The following is an 11,225-nucleotide window of genomic DNA, read 5'->3' on the forward strand; positions in this document are numbered from 1 at the left end:
TCATTTAAAATAGATTTGCATTGTATGTTTGTTGTCATTCTCATGTAGTGCTCCACACTGTGGTTTTTTTAATTTATATTTTTTAATTATTATAAAGAATTTTTTATTTTTAAAATCTGAATAGTACCTGGTTGGCATACGCAGCAAGCCTGTATCTTTTGGTGAAGAGTAGCTGTAATGTTCCATACAGGCTCTTAGTTTATAAAGTGCACTAATGCATGGCTGGCTGTGTTTACAACAGCCTAGTTCATGCATGCAACCCACAGCTTGTCTGCTAGAAGAGCCTAATTCATCAGCAGTGCCGCAGTGTTCAGATATGCAGGTTTGCCTGCAAAGGCCTCTTCTATGCTCTTTTCCTTCTCCAGGGTAGAGTTGGGCCCTGTCTTTCTCACCTTCCCAGTGCAGACTACGTGTACACTTTTTGACAAACAGTATTATAAGCAGCTCAACTTATCTGAGAGGCAGTATGTAGACATGACTGTCTGACAAATAAATTCAAACAGTGAGTATATTCTGAGTACTCATCTTTGTATACTCTCTGTTAATACTAGTATTGAATCCATATTACAGTCTTACTAATAATTAATATAAAAAAGTGGAGGGAGGAAACCTAGGAGACCAAGTAAATTAATTTTTTTTAACGTTGATACAAGCGAAGAGCCCCAATATCTTCTACCTGGATGTAGTTTTCAGTTAGTTTGGTACTAACATTAATATGTAGTAATTTTGTTTCTGATGATATCACCAGACAGAAGCTGTTATGTGAGCAAGAAATCCTCAGATTATTCCCCAAACCGTGTGTCTTTTGGTGATTTGATAAGGTGGCAAGCATTAAAGCAGGATTTTACTAACCTTAAAACAGTACAGCAGTCCTGTATCATCATAACTTTTCGAGTTATTTAATGACCCTTGTACTTAATGAGTTTTTTATTATTCTTTGAGATGAGAAATGGCATTCAGATATTATTTGTGGGAGAAGACTTCGTTTTGGCTATTGACTAGTAAGGAAGCAGAGAATCTTAAGTGTTCAGTGAGATGGACCAGTAGTCAATTGGAAAATAACATATGGGTCACTCTGGCTGAAGAAGCACGTGAAGCGGGTTTCATGTTTGCTTTGAAGCACCTCACAAAATCCAGAGGAGCAGAGGCTAGTGTCCAGCAAGGGAAAGAAATATTTTTTTCTAAGAGTAGCAGAAAAGCACTGGAGTGTGAAGGCACAGCAGGTTATCCAAAATACTCGCTACAATTTGTGTGCTTACTAATATCTGCACATCCTGTCATTTGGCTGGAGTGAAATGTTGCTGTAAGCTCCTTGAGACCAGTCTGAGACCTGGAAACTAAGTTAGGGAAGATGGGCAGAAAGCACCAACTCTTAATGTTGGGCAGCTGAAAGCAAAATAGACAGTAGTCAAGTTACCTCTTATTTCTCTGGTGTTGGGCAAGAATGCATAAAGATACAGCATTGGAAGGCTGTTCTCCTAAAGCATTTTTTTAAGTCCATGAGGAAATAGAGGTTACCACTGCCTTTCTGCATGCGAGTGGCACATTGAACATGCCAGTAAATTGAGTAATACTTTTTGAACTTGAATGTCCAGCTTGCAATTCAGTCATGTTTACTCCATGTTCAGCAGGACCCTTTCAGTAATGACAGCATGGCTCAAGTAAATTATATGCTTGGCACAGGGTTAGTGAGACCAATTTTTTCTTTTTTCTGAACAAGCGACCGGACTTTTTTCAGAGTTGGTGGCATACATGCCAAGTGTCTGATTTTAAGCTTTTTTTGTTTTTATCTTTAGTCTGAAGTGCAAGCAGAACTGTAACTAAATAAGAACCTTGTGTTTGTGCTGGTTATTGCAGGATGAATAGTTAACTTGATTCCTCAGGCATTTTTGTTGCCAGCTGCATTGCCTAGATTAACTCACAGTTGTTATCTGTGTAAGTTTGGCCTTGCAGGTAGAAGGCCAAACTTATATGTATAATCTTAAACAGGCATGGTTTATTGCCACTGCTGTGTGTAGGCACAAACCCTCTCTGGAAGGTAATTCTCCAGTTATGTTAATAACCAGTAGTCTTGATTAAAAGTTGTTATACTGCAGTGCATCATATTTCAGTATCTCAAGCTCTTGATTTAGTGCTTTTTAAACAGTTCACCACTTTCTCCTGGCCCTTTTTAAAAAATTCATGTATAGGTCTGCACATGAGGGTCATAGGAGTAGTAGGGCTCAGACTTGTTGAAATTTTTAAGCGGGCTTTTTCATTTCTCTCATAAACAGAACATGTTTTTGGCCATTATCAATGATACATACTCCGAAGTCAAATCGGATATGGCACAACAGAAGGCAGAAATGGAGCTGTCTGACCTTATCAGAAAGGTAAAAGTAATGTTTTGTTTGTTTGACATCTCATTCTTCACATCTGAACTTACTACATAAAACACTATATAAACCATACAAAGTAAAGCTGGCAGCAGCTGATGAAAATACACATCTCTTAGTTAAAATAAATGAATCTGAGCCGAGTGTAAATTAAATGAATGAAAACTTTCCATCACAATATATATTGGTCATCTGAGATTTTGTGTTGAATGATCAGCCTACTGAATATGACATAGTATTTGTCTGTCTAGGTACATACAGAAATAGTGAACTGATGAAACTAAACCACTATTTGATTTGGTCGCAGAATTCAGAATTACCTCGTTTCAGGCAATAAGATGAGGCAAGTCTTGGATAATGTGTTCAGAGCTCCCAGGGGCAGCTGCCAGTGAGGTTTTTGAATACAAAGTTAAGAGCTTGACCTGAATCCCAGTTTAGGAAAAACATGTGCACGTGCGTGTGCTCTGGCATGGATACGGTGCTGTACCGTGGTCAGAAATGTCGAAACGCATACTCAGCATGACCAGTAACTCAGAGGTTAAAACTGGGAAACTGGTTATTGAAACAGAGCAGAGAAAAATGAAAAGTGCTACTTTGTTCGGATGAGGACTTTAAAAAAAAAAAAAAAAAAAAGAAAAAAAAAGTCATTCCTACAATTGAAGAATGAGAGAAGCAAAATGACCACAGAAAGTTGTACGTGTTTTGTCAGCATTATTTAAAACTGTCACTTAACTGTCAGTAACTGCCAAAGATGCCTTACTGGGACAAAATACTCCATTCCTGCTGACCTGCAGTGAAAATTGAATGACGAAAGCCTTACCTCTAACTGCAAAGGTATTTGTATGTTGCCCATTTAAACGCTGAAATAAAAGATGGATAAACTGGAGGAAAAGACAGATTCTTGCAGGGCTTTTGGAACACTGAATGATAGTGTACACTAGCTGATTTTTTTAATCAAAAAAGTTATTGGAAATCAAGTGTTAACATTTCATGACGAGTAAAACATGAAATTTCACTTTTTCTTTTAGGGCTACAACAAAGCCATGATCAAACTTAAATTGAAGAAAACTACTGTTGATGACATTTCAGAAAGTCTGAGACAAGGTGGGGGAAAACTAAATTTCGATGAGCTCCGGCAAGATCTAAAAGGGTAAGGAAGCTGTTACTTACCTTGAATAGTATCCCTAGAGACATGTGATGTTAAGTCTTTGATGCAAGTTTCGCTTCTGTGATGTGGCAAGAGTATGCTAATGTGAATAAAGACAATACAGCAGAGTACTTTTCTTTTGGTTAGTGGGTAACAAAGCATGTGCTTTTCCTGTATCTGCTGCAAGGTTTATGTAAACAAACAGATGTGTACAGGTAAACAATCTTTGCATATGGGTCTGCAGGCATTGCACAAAGGAAAATTCAAACTGTGGCATGGAACTGCGGAAGAAGAGACAAGAGGAGTGGGAAAAGAATGGTCAGTTTTCTCTTAACTAAGAGAAGGCTTAACTGAGGAGGTCTGCTGAGCTCTGGCCCCTGGAGTCTGCACTACAGCTGGTGTTGCTGCAGTGGGGCAGCATCCTACCCTGGAGGAAGAATTTGGTGCTGTGGGGCCCAACCTCCTTGAGTTGCTGTGTTGTGGGGGAGAAAGGGTCTGAGGAAGCAGAGATCTAAGGCCTTTGAGGAAACAGTAATGTTTCTATCGGAGCCACTGCAGGAGTTTGTGAACAGGCAGGAGTCCAAAGAAAGGGAACAAATAAAGGAGGTATAAAAGGGATGGTTGTGAAGGAGCAGGGTGCAGCCTAGGGGAGGTTTGGGCTATTAACTAATGAAAGGTGAGGGCTGAGCTTTTCGTTATCAGTGTTGTGAATTTATAGGCAGCACTGGGATCAGTTGTGTCTTTGGCTTGGGGATGAAAGCCTGTTCAGAGTGAAGTGTATAATTGAAATTTGTTCAGCATCTGAAAAATGGAAAGTAAGGGAACTGTTTTTACTGCCTTTTCAGAAAGGGGCATACGGATGCAGAGATTGAAGCAATATTTACCAAATATGACCAGGATGGGGACCAGGAATTGACGGAGCATGAACATCAGCAGATGAGAGATGACCTGGAGAAAGAGAGGGTGAGCTCAGCATAAGGAGTGGTATACCACCAGCGCCATCTGCCAGTCTTCTCCCCGTGCTGGTTTGCTGCCCCAGAAGAATCCTCTTGTTTCCCTTCACATTTGCTCTCATGCCTGGCTGTCTGAGCTGAACTGTAAAAAGGCAAGGGGGAGCTGATGGAGGGCAGGAGGTCTTTGACCTTGACACCCCCATCCCCCGTGTACAGGTGAAAGTCTTTACATCATTTCTGTCTGTGGCTTCTGTTTTCACAAAGGAGGATCTGGACCTGGATAGGAGCTCTCTGCCACGTCCTCTGAGCAGCCGCAGCTTCCCCCGGAGCTTGGACGACTCTGAGGAGGATGAGGATGAAGACAGCGGACACAGCTCCAGGAGGAGGGGCAGCAGCTCTAGTGGGGTTTCCTATGAAGAGTTCCAAGTGTAAGTTTAGCCTTCTGAGGGGGATGAATCTGCATGGTGCGTTTCTTTTATCTTGTGGGTTTTCTTCTTTCAGTTATATAGTAGTCTCTCCTATAACTCTGAATATTAATCAAATTATTAATAAAAGTAAATGTTATGTTTTTAAGGTGCTTAAGTCACTCCTTTTAGTAGCTTTCAAGTAATATCTGAACTGGAAGTACTTTAGAGAGGCTTATGGGAATCAGTTAGAAAACAAAAAAAAAAAACCAAACAAAAACCCCAACAAAACAACCCCTGTCCTTAAAACCTGGTCATTGAAAAGACAGAGCAAATGGTCATGCTACAAGAATGCCAGAAGACTTTTCTAGGTTTTTTTAGTAGTAAAACCTTGAGGTTATTTTAGGTTCAGTGAGAACTTAGCTGTTGTTTTTAATAAGATTAAGTTACTTGTGAGTGTGTATTTTCTCTGAAATGATAGATCTCCATATTAATTAATTATAGCAACACCAGCTGAATGAAGAATTTGAGTAACTAGAACTAACAAATTTTGATGAGGATGCCCTAAAAGCAGGGAGAACAGAGTGGCATATGTACTTTTTTCCCATCTGCTTTACCCCTGTGTTATCTTCTTGCTCTTGTGTACCTTGTCCCTTCCTGGACAGTAGGACTCATTTGTGGAAAGTCAGATGCGTGCTTGAATTAAAATGCTGTCTCATCCTTATCTGCTCTGTATGTTGATATGCTAGAACGATACTGACTCGGAAATGTCAGAGTCACTGAAGTTCACACTTGTTGCCCTCAGACTCATGAGGCGGGTTGATCGCATGGAGCATTCTATCGGCAGTATTGTCTCTAAGATCGATGCAGTTATTGTGAAGCTCGAAGCGATGGAGAGAGCCAAACTAAAAAGGAGAGATGTGTTGGGAAGACTGTTAGATGGAGTGACAGAGGTAATAAACTCACTCTCTCCTGTCTGGTCACAACCCGCATGGCTTGCTTACTGTTAGCACTTCTTCCTACTGCTTGGCTTGGGAGGATTGAGGGAGTGGTGGTAAAGATGAGGTGGGTGCTTTGGCAGTGGCCAAGTGAGTTCAGTTTTGTGTTAGGAAAATATGAAATTTAAAACATGAAATGTTAGGGACGTGATGCAAGTTTCAGATAAGACAACCCATCTTATAGCAGGCCTGTGTCACGCTGAGGCAACAGAGCACCATTTAAACCCCTGAACTGGACAGCAGTGGTGTTTGGTAGTTGCTGAAGCAGCTCGTTCATCCCTTGGTGTCTGTTGGGATTAATACAAAGCTTTTTATGGACTAGTCTGTTAGAGTCTGGGGGATCCAGCCCAGCAGGCCTGTGCAGCCTGCTGCTCTTCTCCCATGTTGCTTCTGGGATTGTGTGTGGCAGGTGGAAGCAGGTCGCTTCTGTCACCAGGGTTATCTAGCTTCTGTTGCCTCCCCTCCCACCTTCTCTTTCTTGAGGGCCCTTTGGAAGTGGCCGGTGGGACAAACATGTTATTTCTGTGGACGCTAAAACCTGTCAGCTTGCTGATGGGGCAAGAACAGCCAGAACAGGGCTGTTAAGGGCTGGGCGAGATGGACTGTCTTGGTGGGTTATGTAGGTCAGACTTGCAGCTGCCCTATCACAGATATGGTGTTCCTGGCTGTTGTTCCAGCCAATAATTCTGCTTGATTCTTGAGATGGGGCTTCCTTGTGGGTGTGCTCTCCTCAGCATATTTTACATTTCTGGAGGTGGATTTAAATATTAGAAATTGTAATACAAATTGTGCTTTCACAAGTGAAGGTGACAACCTGGGCGTTACATCACTGGAAAGAAAACAATTTACTGCAGTAGCTGTGTTTCTCCACTAGCCTATGGAAATACTTGAGTGGTATAAGAATTTCCCATGTTTGTATAGGGTTCTGCTTAGACTGCAGTTTGGAAGCTGCACTTCCAGCTTGTGTCTTTTAATCTGTTTAGGATGAAAGACTGGGTCGTGACAATGAAATCCACAGGGAACAAATGGAGCGACTTGTGCGAGAGGAGTTGGAGCGATGGGAATCGGATGATACGGCATCCCAAATGAGCCATCGGTTGGGAACACCACTTGGACTGAATGGCCAGCCTCGTTCGAGGAACTCTCGGCCATCTTCCTCCCAGTCAGATGGTATTGATGGGGGAGGAGGAAATGGGGGGAATAACATCCATGTGTAGGATTAACTTTGTAGGTGATTCTAAATGTTTCAGGTCAGTATTAAGCCAGCAGATACACTACTCCACTGTTTCCCAGCATGAGGTGATGATCATCCTGATAAGACCACTAACGACAATTTTCACTAGTGGGCAAAAGTAAACATTCTCTTCAGTAAGGCATTTTCAGACCTATGTAAGCCATGTGTCATGTTCAAGTTACCAACAGTGAGACTGTCAGCCTTGGAAACAAAAATGCAGGAGACAGAATGGAAACCAGGTGTGACAAAATCTACCTGGACAGAATTTTGGTTCCATGCATGTATTATGGGGAACACTTTCACGAGGGCAGCAAGCTTCAGACAAAATAATGTGCTGTGGCTAAAACACTCAAATGAAAGGCTGTGAGTTTTCTGCGTTCTATTGGAAAATACGATTTTTAAATGCTTTTAAAAGCAATTTTTAAAAGAAGATGGCATCAGTTTATTGTCTCATTCATTACAACAGCTGACATTCTCAAAGAGATAAAACAGCACTTTTTTTTTACTTTGAGTTTCTACCTATTTTTCTGAGTTATTCTTGGTGTACTAACATTTTAATTAACTTAAAATGTTCATTTTTTCCTGTTTTTGAGAAATAATGTTTCTTTAAACAAAAGAAAGTGCACTTAGTTTGTACAACTGTAAATTACATTATTCCATAATAGAAACGGTACACATCACGTGTTTTTTGCATTTCATTAGCATTTCAAAAGTAATATTTGAGAACTGCCTCTTCACACCCAACTAATGTAATCATTTTCAGCTTTGTTGCAAAGTGCCCATTTTTTTAATGCTATGTTTTCGTGATCTAAGTGTTCCTGGGATAAACATTCCACAGGTTCTTAGGTAAATATGGTTACTTTGCAGAAAACATTATTGAAAAGCACATAAAATTGAAAAACACTAACTATTCCTTGGGTGTGGGGCAGAGAAGTTGCTGACAGTTGGGAAAATGCGATCTCATGCTCTGTCAAGTTCTAATCATGTCTCGACTATGTAGTCTGTATTTATATTTAACAGAACTGATTGTAAAATTATTAGGTATATTTCTACATATGCTTTTCTGCTGAGGTGCAACACATGATTCCTTTGGAAAGGTGTTTGTAGTGTAATCACTGATTTTTAGTATTTCGTTTCCTCTGCTTTCCGTGTCATGGAAGTTTTGTTTTTGAAAGGAGATGCAACACTGAAATTATGTTGGTTTCCTATAGAAAGCATTGAGGCATAGTGTTTGTAGTTTTGCCTAGCAACATGTTCCCCTATGTGGAATTCCGGTTTAGGAGGGAGGTTGTCAATTGTGCTTTTTTCCTGAAGGTGGCAATTGTCTTGTTTTTAAAGACTTAGAGTTGGTGTAAAGGAAAATGGAAAGCTACATAATCAAACACATCTTAGCTATTAGTAGGGTATATAGAGGAAAAAAATGCCTATTTAACAAAGTATAAGTAGCATGTATATGTTATATTGGTGCTTTTTGTTTCAAAAAGCAGTTGTTGCCAGGGGTTAGCACCTCATTCTTGTGGTAGTACTGCTTAGGCAAAGCTTAAGTCTTGCATATGTTCTTACAACTGCATTGCCTGGATGTACAATGACTCAGAATGCCTTCCCTTTAACCAGAGGACTTGCTAAAACTAAATAGACTTCATGCCTTTCCCTATTTTTAAGTTTACGAGAAACCATATGCACAGAAACTTAATGTAAGGTGGAGCAGGAGGAAGTTCAATGTGGAGATTGGAATTTCTTAGTAGCTTTGGCTTGAGAACAGAACAACGTGGGAAAACAGGTTGTGATTCTTGTGAAGTATTTTTTCTTTCTGTGGGTTATTTTGTCCTGTACTAGGAAGAAATTCATACTCTTTCACAAGAGACCCCATCAACTTCCCAAAACAGCGCACAGCACAGTGGTTAGGGCATTTGTGTGAAACGAGGGACAGTCAGACTAAGCTCTGTCTTGCCTTGATTGAAAATTTTTGGACCTTAGAAACCTTCCTGATGTCGTGGTTTAGGCCCAGCCGGCAGCTAAGCACCACATGGCCGCTCGCTCACTCCTCCCCCCCACCCCCGCCAGTGGGATGGGGAGGAGAATCAGAAGAAAAAGGTAAAACCTTGTGGGCTGAGATAAGGACAGTTTAATAGGACAACACAAGGAGAGAAGAAATAATAATAACAATAATACTAATAAAAGAATATACAAAGTGAGTGATGCACAATGCAATTGCTCACCACCCGGAACCCAATGCCCAGCTGGTTCCCGAGCCATGATCCCTCCTCCCCGACCAGCTGCCCCAGTTTATATACTGAGCATGACAGCATATAGTATCGAATATCCCCTTGGCTAGTTCAGGTCAGCTATCCTGGCTGTGTCCTCTCCCAGCTTCTTGTGAGAATTAACGCTATCCCAGCTGAACCCAGGACACCTGAGGAAAGCTTTTCCATGTTGAACTGGCATTTCTGACTTTAAACAAACAAACAAGCCAAAAAATCACTAGCTGTAGACATGGCCAGCTGGTATGCAAGGAAAATAGAAAATACAATACAAAGCAATTTAAATATACATAGCCTTGTCTTTATATTCATACCCAAAATGTGTAGTGTGTTGGTATGTGACATGATTTACAGCTTAAACTTTGAGGCACGCTAACTAATTACTTGTGTGTAACATGTAATTGATGTTGGATTTCTAGGGTCAAGGGTTACCTAAATGCTAAGATAGTATTTAAATAATCATATACTTAAAATCAATTACTTTGGCCAAATGACCCAACTTGAGTTGTCCAGCAATCAAGTGGAACCTTACTAAGAATACCTTGTGTTAAGGTTTGTGCTTGTGGCCTGTAAAGCGTGTGGCATGCTGAGGTTTATGGCAGCAGGGACTGGGGAGTGTGCAGAAGTGATCTAGTGGTCATCTGTTGGTGAGGCAGGGCCTTCCTGGGGGGAAAGAAAGCAAAACTAAACCTATCAGTATGGTTTTAAATAGGTTTCCTGTAAAAATGTATCTTTGAAAATGTAAATTCAGTCACACAGTTCATCTTTTATTTGTAGTATGTGTTTATTATGAAAATGAAAATGTTTGCATTCATAGCTGTATTTGCTGAGGTATATTTCTGTAACGTGTCGTTACTTAATAACAAACTTCATCTTGAAGTGCAGTAAGTTTTCATGGGGTACCCGTGTGTATTGACAATGGGCCTTGCAGTAAGTGCACGGCCACTTGAGAAATGTTACAAATATTTTATTATTTCATTTTTCAACTTTAGATTATAATATCATTTGTCACTTATTACAAATGTAAGGTTTTTGCATAGTAATGTACAGTGTTTGGCCTTATTAGGAAGCTGTTAATTATGCAAGTCTTCTACAATGATCAAGAATGTATTGATCTGTAAAACTGAGCACTTTACTTCCTAATAAACGTTTTATATTATCTATAAAGCAAACATTGTGCCATACACTTGATTTGTTTATAACAGAACATTAAGAATCCTACACTTCATTCATGTGTGTTACTTCTATCTCATACCTTATTCTCAGATCACCTAATAATGTAAAAAGGGAGTACAGGGTGTAAATGAACAGAGAGGACTGAGCTGATTCTACGGCTTCATTGCCCAAACAGTACTTTTTTTTAACACTTTATTTCACATTTGTGTTTGTGCAAATGCACAGGTCTATATTCTATTTCAGGTAGCAGCTCCAACTGCTAGTAACTCTGTCCCTTTATTACTTCATAGTTGCTGTGTAAGTTAACTTCTCTACTCTTTTTCTCTATTCCCCTTTATTTTTTCCCTTTGTTTCAGGGAATCTTACAGCATCTGGAGGGTTGAATAGTCCTTGGAAATCCCAGGCTTGCATAGAAGCCCCATAGTTCTGTCTGGGCAGCTGTCTCACCAGGTCAAAAGTATACCGTATTAATGAAAATTGAATGCTTAATGTAAATCCATCTCAGTCTTTAATGAAATACATACATACTGAGTTTATTAAGTACATTAAGCCTTTAGTCAGTGCGCTATAAAAGTCATAGCGTGTGGGAAGTGGGAACCTTTTTTTATTTAATACTGTGTGTATGCTATAGTGTTGGTGACTTTTGAAAATTTCTTCAGGAAGTGCAGTTTGAGATG

At 40.1% G+C, this 11,225-nt stretch overlaps 1 protein-coding gene across 1 annotated transcript in view; it reads left to right on the forward strand.

Annotated features, from left to right (window-relative positions):
* Nucleotides 1-10,544, forward strand: part of PKD2 (polycystin 2, transient receptor potential cation channel) — a 28,320-nt gene extending 17,776 nt beyond the window's left edge. The window contains 6 exon segments of the mRNA XM_050896122.1: nt 2,274-2,372; nt 3,404-3,525; nt 4,368-4,485; nt 4,740-4,903; nt 5,685-5,832; nt 6,861-10,544. Of these exon segments, the coding sequence (XP_050752079.1) occupies nt 2,274-2,372; nt 3,404-3,525; nt 4,368-4,485; nt 4,740-4,903; nt 5,685-5,832; nt 6,861-7,094 (885 nt within the window). The 3' untranslated portion in view covers nt 7,095-10,544.
* Nucleotides 10,545-11,225: the final 681 nt, after the last annotated feature.

The sequence above is a fragment of the Gymnogyps californianus genome, chromosome 4 (genome assembly GCF_018139145.2).
Source record: "Gymnogyps californianus isolate 813 chromosome 4, ASM1813914v2, whole genome shotgun sequence".
Taxonomy (NCBI): Eukaryota; Metazoa; Chordata; class Aves; order Accipitriformes; family Cathartidae; genus Gymnogyps; species Gymnogyps californianus.